This window comes from Procambarus clarkii, chromosome 30, assembly GCF_040958095.1.
Source record: "Procambarus clarkii isolate CNS0578487 chromosome 30, FALCON_Pclarkii_2.0, whole genome shotgun sequence".
Classification (NCBI taxonomy): Eukaryota; Metazoa; Arthropoda; class Malacostraca; order Decapoda; family Cambaridae; genus Procambarus; species Procambarus clarkii.
In genome coordinates, this window is record NC_091179.1 from 24,656,806 (window position 1) to 24,679,934 (window position 23,129).

Below are 23,129 nucleotides of genomic sequence, written 5' to 3' on the forward strand. Positions count from 1 at the left end.
CTTCTTGGTGTTCTGCGACCTTTTTCACGGGTAATACTCCGCATTAAATAATCTTATATCACCAGTCATAGCTCCCTAGATACTGGAGGAGTGATGCTGCTCCCACCTCTGCCCAACACCTAATCTTATTCTACTGCACACGCAACTAAGGACATAATCTACTAGCAATGCTCCCAGAATATTAAACAGCAAAGCTGTGTCATGACACTATAGTGCCTACGCTCTACAAGAGGGATTACATGGTCTGGCGACACTGTCAGCTAGGCACTGGTTCTTGATTTTTGAATGAGTGTTGGGTATTGTTTGTAGTATTGGCCATTGGTTGATTGGCCAATTTGCATGCATCTTAATTTAACCTTCATATGTCTATATATATTGTTATTCATTACACTGTGGGGTACAGCCCCAAATTCCAGTAAGTTTTGATTTAATCTTTCAGCGATTGAATCTTTTTCTTGACTCTGTATGCTCATTCATTGACTGTCATTCAATGCTGTCTGGACACTCATTCATTGAACGTCATTCAGTGCCTGACTGCAACCTTTTCTATACATTGGAATCTCTCTATACATAATTGATCATATACATTAAGTTACCAATTGCTAACTACGTCATATTAGTTCATCATATTGAATATACTCTCTTGTCCCCAGATACCGGTACTTGGACCATATTTAAGGTCCTTTAATTGCATATTTACATATTTCATTCCTCTATAACACACATTGTTGTGTTTATCCGTATGTGCATATTGGCTATAATAATAATAGTGCTCGGCTGGACTATGTTCTTGTTCAGTCCCCTGATGTTGAACAGAACCAGTGTTCAGTTATAGAACTGAGTTCTTTAATTTTATCCTTGTATTACACTACAAGCTGATGTATTGAAATATCTGCAGGTGGATGTAGAGTTCAAATCAACCACTCCTGCCCCCTACGGTTCATTGTCATTAGGATGAGAGGAGTTAGGATTTATGACCCCTAGTTACGGACTTTTATTTTTACATACTGTACAGTAAATTTTTGTTTTAGTGCAGTACATGTCCTGAGTAGTTCTCCTCATACATAAATCGCCCGCACGTGCATCGTCTGCCCTGCTGGAGATGTTTGTGGGATGCAGTATCATAATTTTTCGCCTCACGTCTCACGTGTTGGCTAGTGGTGCTCGCTTCCTCATTGGAATCTGCCTGGACCCTGGCTCTTACATTTTCGTCGCCATTTTGTCCTTGCTGTTTACGGAGTCTGCGGTTGGGCAGTTTCTGCAAGCAGCAGCTTCTCGTCGTCTGTTGTCGGACTTGTTGGTTATTCGGGGGTCCCGCAGGGGAGGGGGGGAAGGGGGGTTCCTTCTGGACAGAGCATGTCTGCTCGCCAGGGATTTGGTTCTTTCCCGGCTCACTGGGTTCAGGTTTCTGGTGCCATGGCGGACATTCCATCTGGTTCCCTGACAACCTTGGTTTCAGGTGCTGCTTGCTCGGTGTCTGCACCTGGGGGTTTTCTCATGGTTCTGCCTCTTTCAGATGCTTGGTCTGGTCTGTTATGTGGCTGGTTCAGTCTTCTCCTCGAGTCTTTGTGTCTGGTAATTTTGACTAGAGTCTATCACCTTCTGTTTGGTGATCAGGTTGCTTTGTTAATAGTGTCCCACCTGCGTGCCTCATCTCGGCAGCAGGATATGGTTTCCTGGCAGTCCTTCCTTTTTCTTTTTCTCTTCGTAGGTATACTGGGCTTTTTGTTGAGGTGCTCTAGTCCTTTCTCTTGGGCTGTTCAGGACCATCATCTTATGCCACATACTTGTCTCATGCGGCGCTGGCGGAGCCGCTATAGCTTGCTTTTGGTTTTGATGTTCTTTCTGCACCGTTTCGTGAACTGTCTCAGGCATTGTTTCACCTCTGGCCAGCTCATGCGCCGCCTGAGCCATCCTGGTCTTGGACAAGGTGCTCTCTTCATTCTCTTCCCCTCGGTTTGTTGTGGCCTCTTCGGTTCAAGATTGTTTCTCAAAGGTTTCTGCTCCTTTGGGTTCTGGTGATCGGTTTGTTCATTTGCAGCCGTCTCTTCTTTTCTGGCGAGGTTGGGACAGCTGTTGTCTGGAGAGATCCCTGGGGTTGTTAATGCTTGGTTGCTTTGGTAGGGGGTGTAATTCTTCTTGTGTCCGGTTGTGGCTCGCAGCCATTGCCTGCGTGCCATGGCCTCTGTGGCCCTAGACATAGTTGGGTTGACCTGGGTTCCCCTGTCCCTGTTCCAGGGTTCGGGTCTCCCGGGTCGTCCGCGGGGGCATTAGGTGTTGCCAGTTGTCTTGCTTTCGGGTTTCAGGCTCGTGTTTTCCACCTCCCGGATTTGACCCTCTTTTGTCCTTGTCTTTGGGTAGATAGCTCCGGGGAGCCGAAGGGGCTTGCCCAGAAAACCAGCATTGAATGTAATGAAAAGCCATTATCTGGGTGAGATCCGGAGGCTCCCCGGCATCCCTCCCTCCCTTTGGCCTAAAATACGCAGCTTTTTTGCGTATTTTAACATCCAGCCTCAGAACTGAAGGTGTGGGTTGCTGACACAAGGGGTCTGGGGCTTTCCCTCCCCCTCCTGGGGAGGGAAGAGCTGCGCAGACGGTGGCGCAGCAAGTGGTGACGTCATGCTAGTTTGCTTGTTTTTCTTTGGGGAGTTCTGTTCACTCATTTAACTTTCAGTAGTAGTTTCAACCAGAGCAGGGGTTTGTTTTTGGATCCTTTCCTTTCTGGTGCCTGACCCGGTCAATGGCAGATGTAGAATGCTCCAGATCACATGTGCCGTTCTATAGGCCATTGCTCCTCGTGTCTCTGACAGGGCCCAGGTTCTGGCTCGTGGTCCCGGTAGGCCTATGACAGACTCATCAGCCGTTCACACTGATGCCAAAGTCTAATATATTACATATTAACCTGGATAGCTCCAGTGAGCCTCCTGTTCTCACCCAGAAAATGGCTTCTCATTACATTCAACGTTGGTTTTTTATCAATCTAAATTTTACTGTAATTTGTAAAAATTATAGCAAGTAGTTGTACAGCAGATTTAGGATTTTACTGTTCTGTAATCACTTACTTTATTGAATCTTGAATCTATTGTATCTACATGCAAGCTGATATTGACCCTAAACTAAATTTGGTGTCACAAATCTACAATAACCAGCATATTGATCATCACTACTGCAGATATGACAGCATACCTTGCAAAAAAAAAAAAAAAAATCCAGAGTAACACTAGCCTATCAGTTTTCAAACAAAATGCCAGATCACTTGGTAAACATTCTGATGATATATATGCACTACTCACAGCACTAGGAACTAAACTGTTGTTCATTATTTTAAGGAACATGGCTAAGTAAAGACCATATCCAACTTTACAACTTAGCTGGTTATACAGCCATTCACAACTGTAGGCCAACTAAAAGAGGAAGTGGCACAGCTATCTACTACCAAAATACATTCATTTGCACTAGTGTCATTAGTGACAGAGATGACTACTGTGAATATACCTTTGCTCAATTCTTGATTAACACTTTTGCATCCTTGGTGTGCGCGTCCCAGCCTACCCCAAGGTGCGCCGAGCGTTTCGGGTGAGGGAGAGGCCACACTGAATTGTGTATACAGTGGGGCCTCGATTTGTGATGGTAATCCGTTCCCAGAGGCATATCATAAGTTGAAATATCGTAAGTCGAAGCGATTTTTCCCATAAGAAATAAAGGGAATTGGATTAATCCGTTCCACACCCCCAAAAATATTAACTTAAAAATACATTTTATACTGAATATAATTTTTTTCTCTAACTACAATACGGTACAAATGTTTATCATACCCTTATGGAGGACTATTGATGCATATGAAAGATGGTGAGGAGGGGGGAGGATGAGAGGTGTTACTGTTTAGAAGGTGAGTCCCTTCCATTATAACATCAGGCAGTGGTGATTTCTCTGGGGTACTCTCTCCTACATTTTGCCTACATACCACTAGGACCTGGTTGTGATTCACTGCTTCTTTGTCTCACTAAAACCCTTTCCATAGATTTTTGTTTCCCATATGTTTTAATTTTTGTCTGTAGTGAGGCATCACAGTGTCATTAAAAAGGTTAAGGCAATGGCCTACTGCACCGTGATTTGGGCAAGTCATTTCGGCAAAAGTTTGCAATTCTTCCCATGCTGCACACATTTTCTTAATTAATGAGGAAGGGACATTCTGTACTGTCTCCTCCTCCCATGAAGAAATTTCCTCAGCTGTCTCTTGTTGCTGCTCCTTGTGAAGTTCTTCGGTGGTCAGTTCTTCACTGTGTTCCTCCACCAGCTTGCAACACAAAATACTCAAAACACTGTTAATGCCATTTCTTTTTCTAAATTTCTCAAACCATCCCCTGCTGGCCTTAAACTCTCTCGCATTTGCATCACTCATTCCAGGGGTTTCCTTTAAAATGTCTTCATGCAATTTTCTTGCTTTTTCACAAATGATGGCCTGTGAAACACTTTCACCCGCTAACTCCTTGCTGTGTATCCAAATTAATAATAACTGTTCAACATCCTCGTGTGTTTGTGTTCTATGTTTCATGATTATTGATTTGCCTTTTGCCACCTTAGCACTCATAATGTCCTTTTTCTTAGCAAGTATGATGGATATTGTTGACAGATTTGTTGTACTGCCTAGCTAGTACAACAACCCGCACACCATCTTCATATTTACGAATGATCTCTTGTTTTTGCTCTATGGTCATCCTTACATGGGTTTTCATATGTTGAACCTTACCACTGACTTTCTTGGGACCCATGATGTGATATATAATAATCAGTTTTATGTTCAAAAAGCAAAAAATCATCACAAAAACAGAATTTTTTATAGGCGTGATCGTCACTAAGCGGGCAGCTGTAGTAAACTGAGGCAGGTCGGCCCACGTTACCGGGAACCACACACTCGGTCGACCCAAACATGTACCAAAAAATATCGTTAGTCGACGACACTATCGTAAGTCGAGTCGCATTTTTCTATCAAATTTACATCGTAACTCGAAATAATCGTAAGTCAGGGCAATCGTAAATCAATGTGCCACTGTACTCTTTTCAGTTAGTTCTCTCACCTCAATTTTCGATGAACATACACACGTTACAGACAACTAGACTGAAGAGTCTAGTTGTCCTCAACTTTGTACAGTAGTGAGAAAGGACAGTGACCCCTTACCCCAAACAAAATTGGAAATAATGTTCACTGCTGGTGTCAGATCTAGTACCTTCTGGGTGCACAGTTCTACTCTCTCTACTAAAAATACTGTACAGACAAAGAATACCAGAACAATTAGAACAGCTAAAAGCCATGAAAGGTTGCATGGTAAATGCCAGTGATGAGTTTGTGCTTAATAAAGACTAAAACACTTGCCTGAGAACTGCCTACTGTTCACCTTCCAATCCAATGCTGAGATACTGGTTAAGAAATTAGGGACACTTAAACTGCAGATGAAGTCACAATAATGTGGCTGAAAAATGTTGACCAAACCACACACTAGAAACTGAAGAGACTACGACGTTTCAGTTCGTCCTGGACTATTATCAAGTTGATTGTGCCAGATACACCAGATACAAAATGTCGTCATCTCTTCAATTTCTAGTGTGTGGTTTGGTCGACACTTAAACCAATATAGTACTGTATTTGTCCTATACCATCTAGCACACTGACTGCAGTTTATTTAACTCCTTAACTGCACCAGCCAACAAAAGTCATTCTTTTCTCTTCAAGTCATTCTTAGAGTTGTGTTTTTTTATTTTGAATTGGGCTATATTTTAATATTTTTAAATGTTTTCATCACTCTTGAAAATGAAGATCTGACTGCAGATTATTTATATTGCAGATTATTTATACTGATACAGTACTGTATTTGTCCTATACCATTGGGGGGGGAGGGGGGCCTCGATAAAAGTTAAACATGTATGAATACACTCTGGCTTCCTGTTCCCTGACACAGTGAATTATTATTATTATTATTATATATGCAGCATTTGACCATTCCCCAGGATGCCACCCACAACAGTCGACTAACACCCAGGTTCTTAATCACTGCTAGGTGAACAGAAGCAATGGATGTAAAGAGACTTGCCCATACTTTTTGCCCTGCCTGGGATGGGGTGTGGTGGATGGCTGATAGATGCCCTGAGTTTCTGTTGGCAGTTTTAAGCATGAGATCACTGGGAATCTGTAATAGAGTAGAGTGCATTAGCTTGTGAACAGATCATGAGCCTTTGTTTATTTTGACAAGATAAATTGTCTGTATTGCTCCAATGCACCTTATATGACATGCAGGGCTGCTGTAGTCTATCTTGCCTGACAAATTGTGAGCCTTCTGATTGCTCAGGAATGTTATGCCTATGGAAGAGGTACAATGGCCAAATCAGAAAGTGGACATTTGGTGGTCTCTGGAATGTAACCCTATATTTTTCATATGCACAGATTGAAATTTATCTTTACATATGTGGAAGGAATAAATTTCTTGTACAGAGCAAGAGCATGCTGTATATCTAAACTTATATGAATATAAATTACATGAAACACTGTTTCATGTAACTGAAAATATATGGGTAAACAGCAGCTCATGCCAGAGTACATGTAGATGTTAGGAGATGGTATGCAATAATCCTGTGTTGAATTTTTTGTAAGCCATATTTGTAGCCATATTTACATTATTTTCCAGTGAACATCTTTCATAGTGGACCTGTATGGCCACTACCAAGCCCCATGTTCAGTGCTTGCCAGATATAGCCAGCTGAGAGAGTTGCCAAGAGTGATAAATTATGGTTTGAATATATTTCTCGGAATATATTTTGTACTGAGATTAGATTTGCATTTTTTTTGTACATCAGAAGCTTAGATTTATATATAAAAATGCCAACAGATAATTTTAAAATGCCAAATTGAATTTGTAGCTGGCAACTGCGGCATGCTACCGAGGGTAACTGGCCCACAGACGAAAATAGACAAGTGGCTTACTAAGTGCGAAGGTTGCAGCATGCTTTTCTCAGTGGCTGTAGAAAGTGTGCTTTCCTCTCTTGCTAAGCATCTCATACAGTGTGCCACTGATGTGGTTATAGGCTACATTCTGTGAGTTAGTGCTATGATATCCTCCTTTTAAAACTTATTCACTAATAACTAAGGGCTATTGATTTAACTTGAAAGTATAAGTGAACCATTGTTTGTTTTGATGAATCTTCATATGTTTTCTAGTAAAGAAAAATGGGAAATGTTTATTATATATTTATATTTCTCTCTTAACTCTTGTTATACAAAATGTTGCCCATTATATGCAACTTAAGACTTCACTGTAACTTTCTGTTGATATTAAAAAGTGACAGATGATAAAGTGTCAGAAGAATTGGTCTTAGCCAGGCAATGTGGGAATTGTGAAGTGTTCAAGTTAAAGGTAAGACACATGTATACACATTAAAGGTAAGATGTGCTCAAATGCCAATTGTTGAAAATTGTCTCATATTCTTTTGCAACAAGAGATATGAGGTCTACCGTATTTAAAAAAAAGGAGTAAATAATGTAGTACAGTAGTTGTCTTTGCACAAAAAGGAAGAAAACGTTTATGAAAGAAATAGGCATAAAGTTTGCTATAGTTAACACTGGAATGATTGTTATGTAAATGTGTTAGCTTGGTATAATAATGAATTTTATTTATATAATTTTCATGTTTTTCCTGCAGATTTCTCTCTCCTTGAAAGGAAGTCCATATGTGATATCTTCATTGCATATTTGAAATGCTTTCTAGTGTTTAGGAATCCGGAAGGATCGCCCAAAACATAATTTTTAAATGGAACAATAAACCCACATAATAAACAAGGAAAATGTAATAAAATGGACTGCAGTGCGAGTGGAGCAGAGTGGCACTGTTGTGGGAGTGTAGCAGAGTGGCACTGTTGTGGGAGTGTAGCAGAGTGGCACTGTTGTGGGAGTGTAGCAGAGTGGCACTGTTGTGGGAGTGTAGCAGAGTGGCACTGTTGTGGGAGTGTAGCAGAGTGGCACTGTTGTGGGAGTGTAGCAGAGTGGCACTGTTGTGGGAGTGTAGCAGAGTGGCACTGTTGTGGGAGTGTAGCAGAGTGGCACTGTTGTGGGAGTGTAGCAGAGTGGTTAGTTTTTGTTAGGAGAAGTGACAGGTACGCTTCTAACATGGATGAAAAAATTTCTGACTGATAGAAAAATGAGGGCTGTGATCAGAGGCAATGTATCGGACCGGAGAAATGTCACAAGTGGAGTACCACAGGGTTCAGTTCTTGCACCAGTGATGTTTATTGTCTACATAAATGATCTACCAGTTGGTATACAGAATTATATGAACATGTTTGCTGATGATGCTAAGATAATAGGAAGGATAAGAAACTTAGATGATTGTCATGCCCTTCAAGAAGACCTGGACAAAATAAGTACATGGAGCACCACTTGGCAAATGGAATTTAATGTTAATAAATGCCATGTTATGGAATGTGGAATAGGAGAACATAGACCCCACACAACCTATATATTATGTGAGAAATCTTTAAAGAATTCTGATAAAGAAAGAGATCTAGGGGTGGTTCTAGATAGAAAACTATCACCTGAGGACCACATAAAGAATATTGTGCGAGGAGCCTATGCCACGCTTTCTAACTTCAGAATTGCTTTTAAATACATGGATGGCGAAATACTAAAGAAATTGTTCACGATTATTGTTAGGCCAAAGCTAGAATATGCAGCAGTTGTGTGGTGCCCATATCTTAAGAAGCGCATCAACAAACTGGAAAAGGTGCAAAGACATGCTACTAAGTGGCTCCCAGAACTGGAGGGCAAGAGCTACGAGGAGAGGTTAGAGGCATTAAATATGCCAAAACTAGAAGACAAGAAAAAGAGGTGATATGATCACTACATACAAAATAGTGACAGGAATTGATAAAATCGATAGGGAAGATTTCCTGAGACCTGGAACTTTAAGAACAAGAGGTCATAGATATAAACTAAGCTAAACACAGATGCCGAAGAAATATAAGAAAATTCACTTTCGCAAACAGAGTGGTAGACGGTTGGAACAAGTTAGGGGAGAAGGTGGTGGAGGCCAAGACCGTCAGTAGTTTCAAAGCGTTATATGACAAAGAGTGCTGGGAAGATGGGACACCACGAGCGTAGCTCTCATCCTGTAACTACACTTAGGTAATTACACACACACACATACATACATACATATACAGTATAGCAAACAAATGTAAATCAGATGCAGGCCTTTTCTATAAATTCATTAAAAGTAAGCTGCAGGTAAAGGATAATATTCAGAGGTTAAAAATGGGGGACAGATACACGGAAAATGAAAAGGAAATGTGTGAAACATTAAACGAAAAGTTCCAAGGTGTGTTTGTACAAAATGAGATCTTCAGAGAACCAGACACAATAAGAATTCCAGAGAACAACATAGAGCGTATAGAGGTATCTAGAGATGAAGTGGAAAATATGCTAATGGAGCTAAGTAAGAATAAAGCAGTTGGCCCAGATAGAGTTTCACCATGGATTCTGAGAGAATGTGCATCTGAGCTTAGCATTCCACTTCACCTGATCTTTCAGGCATCCCTGTGTACAGGAGTCGTAGCAGATATGTGGAAAAAGGCTAACATAGTTCCAATCTACAAAAGTGGCAGCAGGGAAGACCCCCTCAATTAAAGACCTGTATCATTGACTAGTGTAATTGTGAAAGTATTGGAAAAACTAATCAAAACTAAATGGGTAGAACACCTGGAGAGAAATGATATTATATCAGACAGACAGTATGGTTTTCGATCTGGAAGATCCTGTGTATCGAATTTACTCAGTTTCTATGATCGAGCCACAGAGATTTTACAGGAAAGAGATGGTTGGGTTGAGTGCATCTATCTGGACCTAGAAAAGGCTTTCGACAGAGTACCACATAAGAGGTTGTTCTGGAAACTGGAAAATAATGAAGGGGTGACAGGTAAGCTTCTAACATGGATAAAAAATTTCCGGACTAATAGAAAAATGAGGGCAGTAATCAGAGGCAATGTATCGGACTGGAGAAATGTTACAAGTGGGGTACCACAGGATTCAGTTCTTGCACCAGTGATGTTTATTGTCTACATAAATGATCTACCAGTTGGTATACAGAATTATATGAACATGTTTGCTGATGATGCTAAGATAATAGGAAGGATAAGAAACTTAGATGATTGTCATGCCCTTCAAGAAGACCTGGACAAAATAAGTACATGGAGCGCCACTTGGCAAATGGAATTTAATGTTAATAAATGCCATGTTATGGAATGTGGAATAGGAGAACATAGACCCCACACAACCTATATATTATTTGAGAAATCTTTAAAGAATTCTGATAAAGAAAGAGATCTAGGGGTGGTTCTAGATAGAAAACTATCACCTGAGGACCACATAAAGAATATTGTGCGAGGAGCCTATGCCACGCTTTCTAACTTCAGAATTGCTTTTAAATACATGGATGGCGAAATACTAAAGAAATTGTTCACGACTTTTGTTAGGCCAAAGCTAGAATATGCAGCAGTTGTGTGGTGCCCATATCTTAAGAAGCACATCAACAAACTGGAAAAGGTGCAAAGACATGCTACTAAGTGGCTCCCAGAACTGGAGGGCAAGAGCTACGAGGAGAGGTTAGAGGCATTAAATATGCCAAAACTAGAAGACAGAAGAAAAAGAGGTGATATGATCACTACATACAAAATAGTAACAGGAATTGATAAAATCGATAGGGAAGATTTCCTGAGACCTGGAACTTTAAGAACAAGAGGCCATAGATATAAACTAGCTAAACACAGATGCCGAAGAAATATAAGAAAATTCACTTTCGCAAACAGAGTGGTAGACGGTTGGAACAAGTTAGGGGAGAAGGTGGTGGAGGCCAAGACCGTCAGTAGTTTCAAAGCGTTATATGACAAAGAGTGCTGGGAAGACGGGACACCACGAGCGTAGCTCTCATCCTGTAACTACACTTAGGTAATTACACACACACACATACATACATACATATACAGTATAGCAAACAAATGTAAATCAGATGCAGGCCTTTTCTATAAATTCATTAAAAGTAAGCTGCAGGTAAAGGATAATATTCAGAGGTTAAAAATGGGGGACAGATACACGGAAAATGAAAAGGAAATGTGTGAAACTTTAAACGAAAAGTTCCAAGGTGTGTTTGTACAAAATGAGATCTTCAGAGAACCAGACACAATAAGAATTCCAGAGAACAACATAGAGCGTATAGAGGTATCTAGAGATGAAGTGGAAAATATGCTAATGGAGCTAAGTAAGAATAAAGCAGTTGGCCCAGATAGAGTTTCACCATGGATTCTGAGAGAATGTGCATCTGAGCTTAGCATTCCACTTCACCTGATCTTTCAGGCATCCCTGTGTACAGGAGTCGTAGCAGATATGTGGAAAAAGGCTAACATAGTTCCAATCTACAAAAGTGGCAGCAGGGAAGACCCCCTCAATTATAGACCTGTATCATTGACTAGTGTAATTGTGAAAGTATTGGAAAAACTAATCAAAACTAAATGGGTAGAACACCTGGAGAGAAATGATATTATATCAGACAGACAGTATGGTTTTCGATCTGGAAGATCCTGTGTATCGAATTTACTCAGTTTCTATGATCGAGCCACAGAGATTTTACAGGAAAGAGATGGTTGGGTTGAGTGCATCTATCTGGACCTAGAAAAGGCTTTCGACAGAGTACCACATAAGAGGTTGTTCTGGAAACTGGAAAATAATGAAGGGTGATAGGTAAACTTCTAACATGGATAAAAAATTTCCTGACTAATAGAAAAATGAGGGAAGTAATCAGAGGCAATGTATCGGACTGGAGAAATGTTACAAGTGGGGTACCACAGGGTTCAGTTCTTGCACCAGTGATGTTTATTGTCTACATAAATGATCTACCAGTTGGTATACAAAATTATATGAACATGTTTGCTGATGATGCTAAGATAATAGGAAGGATAAGAAACTTAGATGATTATCATGCCCTTCAAGATGACCTGAACAAAATAAGTATATGGAGCACCACTTGGCAAATGGAATTTAATGTTAATAAATGCCATGTTATGGAATGTGGAGTAGGAGACCATAGACCCCACACAACCTATATATTATGTGAGAAATCTTTAAAGAATTCTGATAAAGAAAGAGATCTAGGGGTGGTTCTAGATAGAAAACTATCACCTGAGGACGACATAAAGAACATTGTGCGAGGAGCCTATGCCATTCTTTCTAACTTCAGAATTGCTTTTAAATACATGGATGGCGAAATACTAAAGAAATTGTTCACGACTTTTGTTAGGCTAAAGTTAGAATATCCAGCGGTTGTATGGTGTCCATATCTTAACCACTGCACTGCGCACCTGTTTTTGGCAAAAAATTCTTAGTGCAATTGTCAGAGACAATATTTTTGTTGTTTTTATAAATGTTCAGGTAAAGATAATGTCAAAATATTTCCAAACTCGACTATTTCCATTTCAAAATACAAAGAGTAATGAAAACATTAAATAACATTAAAATATAGCCTAATTAAAAAAAAAAATACAACTCTCAGAGTGCCAAAAGATGTTTTGTGCAGTGCAGTGGTTAAGAAGCACATCAACAAACTGGAAAAGGTGCAGACACACTAATAAGTGACTCTCAGAACTGAAGGGCAAGAGCTACAAGGAGAGGTTAGGGGCATTAAATATGCCAAAACTAGAAAATAGAAGAAAAAGAGGCAATATGATCACTACTGTACGTACAAGATAGTAACTGGAATCGATAAAATTTTAGGGAAGACTTCCTGAGATCTGGAACTTCAAGAACAAGAGGTTATAGATCTAAACTAAATAAAGCAGCCGAAGAAATATAAGAAAATTCAGTTTCGCAAACAGAGTGGTAGACAGTTGGAACAAGTTAGGCGAGCAGGTGGTAAAGGCCAAAACCATCAGTACTTTCAAACTGTTATACGACAGAGTGCTTGGAAGATGGGACACCACGAGCGTAGCTCTCATCCTTTGACTACACTTAGGTAATTACACACACACCCCCAGAAAGCAGCCCGTAGCAGCTGTCTAACTCCCAGGTCTGTTTACTGCTAGGGGAACAGAAGTATCAGTGTGAAGGAAACTGCCTTTTGTATCTGCCTCCACCGGGGATCGATCTTGAACCCTTAGGACTACCAGTCCCGAGCGATGTCTACATAGCCGTCAGGCCCCTCATAAGATTTGATACGTATGTATGAAATCTTATGTATATATGAATGTATGTATGTACTCTCCTAGTATGTATGTGTGTATGTACTCTCCTAGTATGTATGTGTGTATGTACTCTCCTAGTATGTATGTATGTATACATAATTTTTTCTATAAAAAAATATTTAGTTCTGGATACCTAATGGTACCAACTAAACAGGGCCATTAACCCATGCACTGCTGTCACATGTAACAGTCAGCCGTTACATGTGACACTCCTGTGGTGTGCACCAAACTTTTTTATTCAAAACAATTATTTTTCTTTCAAATATTATTAAAATGCATTCCTTGATCATGGGAATTAATAAAAAAAAAAAAATTGTATGTAGCATACTTTTGCTCTTCCTGAGCATGGAATTATTATGATGACGTCACTGATTCACGATCACTGGGTACAACTCTGATCTCTAAATCCGGAATATGAATAATTTTTCACATTTATTAATTTTTTAAAGTAACATGTGGTCCCATTGCATGCTGTGCGGAGGCCAAAAACTGCAGCTGTTTGCAGTTTCTGTCTTGCTTTAAAAACATCGCTGTCAGGCTCAGGCTTACTGATATCTGACCCTTGTACATGATTTTATCACTGTCAGGGTCTTATATGTTAGTATTAACAATGAATAATTGCAGATATTTATTTAATCATTATTAAATGATGCTGTGCTGCACAAATTGCATGGCATTGCTATGAGCTGCAGCAACATGCAATACCCATTGTTACCAACAGTTGACCCATACTTGCTATGTTAGTATTGAGGCTCTCACACCAGGATGGGTGCCATGATTTTTTCAAAGAAGGCATCCGATTACTGGAAACCCGTTGAACAGAATGTGAGCCCCTTGTACCCGCATGAGTTTTAAATCTTATGTTAGGCCTAAAAAAACTGGGTTGTTGTGTGTACCATCACCACAACAACAACAACAATGGTTGTTATGTGCAATTATCTAGGGTACAGATTGGCTGTCTCTCTAATACTCAACTTTGACTAGAATTGCCTTTGAGTTTGTGATGCACTTTTCTGTCTGCATTTTGGGCTGGATTGTTACGTCTTCAATGTCTTCCAAGCACCAGTATCACCCAACAGGAACTGCAAAATGTTCACCCAAATCAAAGTGCTTACACCATCAGATCCTAACTAGAAGTCAGTAGGATCTGCCTTAGTGAGAAATTAAAGGTATTGCTCAGATAAGTCCTCTTTTAGGCTAAAGTTTTATTTTATTGAACTTAAGTCCTTTAAGGTATTGAACCTGAGTAATGTATTCCTTATTACAAATTCCAGTTATCTTTTTCTGTTCATATTAAGCATTTATTTTAGTATTCTAGTTGAGTGTACAAAATTGCAAATGAAAACAGCATGTTCAAAATTAACAACAGTACAGTAAGTAGTGTATGTAAAAATCTGTATTAACTAGATCATTATGCTCGAAGTAGTTAGAAATTATTTATACTGTATAGTAATCATGCTCTGTCATGAGTGTTGCATTTATGTGACCAAATGTTGGAACTGTAATAAGGTTTAGATCATATAAAATTTATTTAGCAGTGAAATGACATACAGTGGGATCTTGCTCGAATGGATCACATGTATTAATTTACTTATTTTTAATTACAATACATACAGTACTTTATTATTTTTGGTTAATTTATTTTATTTACTGTATAATAAATAAGAAATATATGCAGGCCATCTTACCACTTTTGCCTTCCTATTACGCATTTTGTTGTCATCGGTACTCTGACAGTAGTACCTCCTTCCCCCAAATGAAGGGGCGTGTGGGGGCAAACAAGAAGGTGCTGTATTATAACGTTTTTGATCATTGTTTACTACATAATTTAGGAAGTTTTGTGGACATTTTAAAGTCTTTAGGTATTGGATGCAGCCAGCTGTGATTTGTTTTGTCTCACCGACTTTCTGGGTGTTTCCCTTGGTAGTGGCATAAATGAATAACTTAATACTGTATATAAATGCTACAGCTCCCTGTGCCTTTGTGAGGAGGGGACCAGGACCCGGATTCATAAAGTAGTTACACAAGCACTTTCGAACCTGTACATCTCAATCTTTGGCGGCTATGTTTAGAATTATTAATCAGTTAATGAGCTCCAAAGCACCAAAATGTTGTTTATAACAATAACAGCAGATGATTGGGAAGTTTTTCATGATTGTAAACTGTTTAATAAATGTAACCAAAGCCGTCAAAGATTGAGGAAAGATGTACACGTTCATAAGTACTTTCATAACTGCTTTATGAATCTGTGTCCAGGTTCTAGTCCCCAGTAATCCAGAGAACTCTGTAACTGATGGCACCTAGTAGATAACACATGCATTGGAGATGCTAGCTCCAGGGAGCTGCCATAAGCTAATAGAAAATACACATTTTTTTCTGAAGAATATAGCATACCTAATATTCATTTTACTTAGAATGACCCCCATTTACTGCGTATTATTTGTGATATAAATGTACAAAACCAAATTTCAGAACTATATTTAGTGTTTTAACAGATTTTTACCTGGATTTTCTTTGCATACCTCATGGTATCTGAGCAGCCAGGTATGGGATAGCTTAGAGCCTCACCTCATAAAGAGTACTGTGTATCACATTTTATTTTTGGCACTGCATTATGCTACACTCCTAGTAGACCAGCTTGCTGTGCTGCTGCTGCTAGTTGACACACTCCTTTTGCTGAACAGTTCCATGTGCCTTTCTCATATTTATACAAATTTCAAAACACTATCCATGAAAAATATTGACTACATGTGCAGCTTCATTTTGTTTTGAGCAATTGCCCAAATTTTATGATGTAATCTGAAAGTCTGAGGCAATTTTTAATTTTCTGTATCACACTTCTCAAAAGAATACTATTTACTAATCACATATGATTATCTTGGACTAAAGTTGGATTTAGAACAGTTATTAACATGAATGGATTAGCTTGCTAATCTTGCAATAATTTACCATAATTATATAATTTATATGTAGCCTATCATTACAGTACTTTAATAATTGGTAGATAAGGGAGCATTATTTTTTTGCACATGGTTTACTTATGGCGTGATAAGCATTACTATTTGTAATTAGAATTATGCACAATATGAATCTTTTCAATGGAAAATCAATGAAAAAAATCACTCGTATGCGGAATGGCCAAATATCGACATAATTCAAAATGGAAATTGATTTTCAAAATTAAATTTTGGATTTAAAAAAAAAAAAAGCAAGTTAAGGGTCCTGTGGTGGTAGGTTAGGACAGGAAGTTCTAAGGTTTCAAATCATCATGAAAACCATTAATTGAAAGTTTCCTCTCCTAACCTAACAGCCTAAGCCAGAGGGACCCAAAACAGAAAATGGGACAGTATGTCACTTTCAGGAACCAATTTCATTTTGAATTACTGTACGTTGATTATCAGCCTGAGTGCACATACGAGCGAAAAGGGATATAATTGGTAAGAGGACGGGTTGCATCATTAGCTCCTCTGCAATGGGTATTACCTTATTATTTTATAATGAATTAAAAACATTGGGATACAATAATTATGTGCTAAGTTCATATAAATATAAGACTATATTATAGATGCTTCAGTTTTAATCAAAATTGACATAATTGATTTTTGACTGTAATAAATGTTTGTTCACTGTAGTTAAAGGTTAATTACAGCTTAAGATATATATTATAAGGTAAATATTATAATGAAAAATTATGATCATCAAAAGGTGTGATCAATAAAAACTACTCAGAATGCAAGGGCTGTGTGTTGCCATTGCTTAATGTTTGCATTGCACGTCTCACGCTTGCACCTTGGCTTGCAGCTCATCGGGCCTGGCTAGCAGTTCAGAAATATCCCCTGCAACGCCCGATTCTGAAACCACTGGATGGGAGCGTCGGGTTGGTCCCGGTGAGTTTGGTAGCAAGGCCCGTCGCTACTGGAGCTCTGAAGAGAGTGGGTACATGGAAGGTGTTGATGCACTTCTGGACACCTCGTTACATGCACATCTTTCCCCCGTGCACGAAATCAAGTGAGATTCAGTATAGTACAGTACAGTATGTGGTACTAATAAACTAGTCACATTAGAGTTATAGGATTAGTTATAAAAGGGCTTTTTGATGGTTGTGGTGATTGAGTTATATATAGTAAGTCACAGTAGTTTCTTCACAATTAGATAACTTGCAAATAATTTTAATTTTTTTTTACATATTTCTACACTTTAGATAACTTCTCCCTATGAACTGTTTTGGAAACTTCATCACATGCATGTCCTAATTCTTATTTTCCCAGCTCAACATAATTTGTTTTTGTATTATGCTTTAGATAATGCATTCTTAATATATTATTATGAAATAACATAATTTTAATGTATATTATTGTTAATATAATTAACAATTTTAATTGTCTTGTATATAATGCTAGTGTTGAAAATAGAGTAACTTTAACCCGGCATCCAGTTTGTCAGCTGCTACTAAGCCTTTTAAGTATTATATACCAGTATTAATGGCTTTAAATCAATTTAAAATTTTGGGACACAGACAATAAGAGACTAATATATATTTATCTCTTGCGGTGAAAGTCGACTCAATTTTATAGTCACATTTTTTCACTTTACATAAATATACTTAGTGGGGTAGGTGTCACAGGGACTAAGAGGGTACAGTCATATTTTTAAGTAAAGGAAGTGCTCATTTTTGTAATAATAATCATGGAATAGTTACTTAAAGGTCATATGCAAGCATTTTGAACATTTACAGATATAAAACCTGCTCCATGATTTATCGTATCTAAGAAAAAAAAATAGAAAACTGATCACAGAATACTAGGCAAAATAGGATTTTTACAGATGTTGATTATGATGTGATATTTAAATTTAACTGCCATATTATCAACATTCCAATCACAACACTGACATGTGAAGCACTGGAGAAGATTACAAAAAATTAACAGGCTTGAAACAAGGCTGGAGCATGAAATAGGAGAACTGATCTACAAATTGTTTAAAGTTACTAAACCGAATAACTTTAGAGGAGACATGATCACTACATGAAAAACATGGCAGATTTTGTGCTGGTCTGTGTCTTCCAGTACTGGTCTAACATCAACTATAAATGATCTGGAAAGAATCATTGTTTTGGTTTTAAATAGTGCAATAAAATGTTTAAGTTGCTATTGATAGAAATGAGTGACATATTATTTAGTTACTTACAGGTACAAGTATTTCATAGGTTGTCATAATTATTCAATTACTGGGGTTAATTCAGCCATATAAAACAATATTTCTGTATTATTTATTAGCAGCATATATTTAAGTTTTGCTCAGCTTCTTTAATGCCTGTGGAAAAGCTTTTTAACATCATTTATTAACACACAGAAATCACATTAACGTGATATATATATCACCAAGAAATTTTTCTCATTGATATATATCATGTTACTGTTCTTTCTGTATGTTTTTGAAGTTGGAGCATAAGGTGTGGGACCACTTTGACCTTCCACCTGAGTGCATGTTGGTCATACATAAACACTTGGACTGGCTGCGGTAGGTGGCTCCAGACTTCCTGTGATTTCAGATGACTTTTAAAAGTCAGTGGTGGTCTAGTGGTAGCGTACGCAACTGGCAGTACCAGGGTTTTAGGTTTGCACCCACCTATAGTCCTAGTGGGTTTTCTCATAATTCATTAAATTATAATAATATGCTTGGCACACGATTATTGGTATTTTGAGTTTTGTTTATCAATGGTTACGGCTGCCTGTGCATGTTTTATCATTTAGGCCCTCTACTTTTACAAATGCTAGATAAATTTCGATAAATATATATGAATCTACTTGTATTGTGTAATGACACCTATTTACAAATGGTGCCTATTAATAATTCAATACTGTATTTTCTGTAGAATAGCTCATGAAGATAAAGATAATTATGGCAGTAGTAGTATGAGGGATAATTGTGGTACAGTAGTATAAGGAATAATAATAGTAGTAGTATAAAACAATGGTGTCAGTGTTAGTATGAGGGATAATGGTGTTAGTATGAGAGATAATAGTGGTAGTATGAGGGATAATGGTGATATTATGAGGGATAATAGTGTTAGTATGAGGGATAATGGTGGTAGTATGAGGGATAATGGTGGTAGTATGAGGGATAATGGTGATAATATGAGGGATAATGGTGGTAGTATGAGGGATAATGGTGGTAGTATGAGGGATAATGGTGTTAGTATTAAGGATAATGGTGGTAGTATGAGGGATAATGGTGGTAGTATGAGGGATAATGGTGGTAGTATGAGGGATAATGGTGGTAGTATGAGGGATAATGGTGGTAGTATGAGGGATAATGGTGATAGTATGAGGGATAATGGTGGTAGTATGAGAGATAATAGTGATGGTATGAGGGATAACAGTGGTAGTATGAGGGATAATTGTGCCAGTATGAGGGTTAATGGAATGGTATGAGAATGGGGGATAGTGTAAAGGATAATGGTAGTACTATGAGAAACAATGGTCCACTTGAAATGCTCAAGGAAATCACAATAACATGATGTATCTATGAGAAAATAATTGGAGCAGTATTGGGACCAAACCAATATACTCCCACCTACACACTTTACCCCCTGGACCACGACATGGTAAAAGATTATACATCCTGCGATGCTACTGAATCCACTTAGGAGTCTGGGAGCATCAAGTTGGTAACCAAGCCAAGTTTTACATATAAACCCCCATGCACTCTGGTGTAGGTGATTGAGTTCTCCACCAAATGCTCCTTTCAAATACACAAGGAAATCCCTGTGCTGCTTCAATGATTGTCTCATGGGTATATAACATAATTGTGATTTCCTTGGTTCTACTATTTGGGGTGACCATATCCACCATGAATAGCAAAGTCTTGCTTTACAGTATCAAATATGATGATGCTTACATTTTAAGGTGAAAAATGTTTGAATTATGAATACGAGAAGTGCAAAGAAGTAAATGATTTATAATTTCTAGAAATCTATTCGGTGGCAGCAGAAGACAGTTGTATATGAAGATAGGGATTAGTATCATATCATATTTCTCTAATTAGTTTAGAATAATATAGGTTCTCCCAAAAGTAACCATTACAGTGATCTACCGAGTTAGAAGAGTTTACTACTCTAAATTTTAGTAAAATTTTCAATTGCAGAAATCTTTGAAATACAATTATTTTCAGAGAAAAAGAGGGATCATCAGGAAGCAGCACCTCTACTCCTCTGCATTGTGTTGACAACTGGAACCCTACCATCACTAACGCAAACATAAATAATAGTTATACGAGCAATAACACCGATAACAACATCAACAATAATCTCATCATGGGTAATAAATCAAGCACTGTTAATGATAATGATCACTCATTTGCCTGTTCTCAACTGACATCAGTTCTAGATACCCATATAGCTGTTGGACCAAAAATGGAACTTACTAAATATGCCAGTACAGAATGGCAGGGAAATACACCAAAGGCACAAATTATTAAACAGGTGATTATAGTCTCATTCCTGTATAACTTACAGTCAAATGTAAACTAAGCAGGAGGTACTTAAATTAGTACCGTTTTGTAAATAGAAATGATAATATATATGTATTGTTTTTTATCTGGTGAAACAAGATTAATGTAAAATAAATGATACTATATACTGTATATGGTATTCACAAAATTAATGTGTTTTTCATGAATTCAGGGTTACTCAGCCATTCCAATTGAACTTGGTTTTGCTCACTTACGGAAAGTGAGAGGTGACAACTACTGTGGCGTGCGTGCTGCCCTATACCAAGTGCTCTCCCTAGGCTTGCCATTACCAAGTGGCCACACCACTCATTCCCGCCTCGCAGCCGAGCTTGATCAGGGTGCTACATGGCTGCGTGAGTGGTCTTTTGGACATCGTCTAAATTTTACAAAGGAACAGATACTCAATGGATTTTGGGAATGCTTGGATGCGTTGGATAGCATAGTAAGTTTTATATATTAATTTTCATATAGTTATAAACTGTCAATATTGCAGGTACGGTATTTTCTGGGAAGGGCCCCCTCAGTTGTTCCAGTGTCCAATAGGTGCTGGAATCTATACACAAATTGATTAAGAGTTGAAAGATGGTTATCTTCATTTGCCAGTTTGTTATTATCTTTCTCTCTCTTTCTACAAATGATGTAAATATAGCAGCACATCCTACTGTTTAGGTAGTACTTATAGTAATGATGAGGACCATCGTACATATATTTACTTAAAAGGCAATTAGAAAGTAGAAATCGGTACTATTGAATTTGGACAAATTGGAAAAGTTTTTTATTTATGTTACAAAGAAACTTAACCTAACCTAACTTTCCTAGGCCTAATACATGCTATCTAAAGCCTAATATAGTACTGTACATATGTGCAATACTAGGCTTTGGAATATTTAAGTTTGGTTTTTAGCTTCATTTTTCTGGACTCTATGAAGTGAATACCTGTAGTTCCAAATTCTACTAATTGTCAATTATGTCAATATACGTATGATGGTTCACATAGTTACAAAAAGTACTATCTAAACAAGAGGATGGGTTGAAATGTAATTATAATACATCTGTATGAATGTAATAGTTAAACAGTCCCATGAAAAAATTTGTAATAGTTTTTAACTGCTTACAATACGATGAAGTTATTGTGTACTTGCGGCCTATGATTATCAATCATGATTTGGTCTTTCCTGGTAGCATTTGAATATATTTCTGAATGTCATTCCTAGACACTATAGCAGCAAAGGAGTGAGTTGCAAGACACTTCCTTTGAGCTGTTCTAGGGACAAGTTTACAGTGTAAGCCTATATGAAATACTCAGTGACTATTTTTGTCAAATATGTGTACATAAATCATGTTATTCAACACAAAAAATGCATAGTGTAATCTAATAAGTGAAGCCACAGGTATAAAATTGTCTTGATCGTTGGAGCCCTCTCTCCCTACACTACTAGTCAGAACTGTAAATCTAGTGCTAACACACTCATTGAACCCCCCTCCACTAGGTTACTGCAACTCATCTCACCAGATAAGAAGCTGATTTTTTTCTTTTTTTATTTTTCTTACTTTTTGCACATGGTGTTTTTTTCAATGTATTCCTTAATTGCCACATTGAGAACTCCTTATGTTCATATATATTTCATACAACATGCTCAAAACCTGAATAATATTTTGTACTAGGTGATGAATCTTATGGGCTGCGAGAACCGGGAATGTGTTGTGCTGTCTCGGCTAAATGGAGACCCGGAGCTGGACGTAAAGCTGTGTGAAGCTATTAAACTTCATATGCTTACAACAGCACTTGACCTGCACATCAGCAACAACAATGGAGAAAATGTGCCTCTGTTTGCAATGATAATGTTTGCCCGGCATACCTCATTAACACCTAGAGATCTTGTAAGAAATCATTTGAATCCAGTTGGTGATACTGCAGGGTTGGAGCAGGTAAGCACACTTTAATATTCAACTACTGGTAATAGATTTAAATAAATGTTTCATCATCTGTATCAATGTCATTATAGAGTCACAATATCATGGCTGAAGTTATGATGGCCAAACTACACACCAGAAGGAGAAACAAAACATTTCGTTCCATCCTGGACCATTATTAAGTCGTGTCGATAGTTGCTTTCTTCTGCAAACTTCAGAATTAATTTGAACATAACTTGGTATTATATACCAAGTTAGGCAGTAGTACTGTACTTTAGAAGAACACAGCTTGATGATAATATTAGGTTATATTTACAGTACAGTGGTACCTCGGAACACGAGTGTCCCTGTATGCGAGTTTTTCGGAATACGAGCCGGATTTCCTCGGAAAATGTCTCGGAAGGCGAGGGTTACCTCGGAACACGAGTTTG

General features: G+C 38.1%; 1 protein-coding gene across 10 annotated transcripts in view; it reads left to right on the forward strand.

The window, feature by feature from the left end:
• The window catches only part of LOC123765545 (uncharacterized), a 238,530-nt gene that overhangs the window by 186,338 nt on the left and 29,063 nt on the right, over window positions 1-23,129 (forward strand). For all 10 annotated transcript variants that reach the window (XM_069334060.1, XM_069334059.1, XM_069334058.1 and 7 more), the window contains 4 exons: window positions 17,074-17,280; window positions 20,446-20,755; window positions 20,957-21,226; window positions 22,450-22,713. In XM_069334060.1, coding sequence (XP_069190161.1) covers window positions 17,074-17,280; window positions 20,446-20,755; window positions 20,957-21,226; window positions 22,450-22,713 — 1,051 coding nt within the window. The remainder of the gene's footprint in view (window positions 1-17,073; window positions 17,281-20,445; window positions 20,756-20,956; window positions 21,227-22,449; window positions 22,714-23,129) is intronic.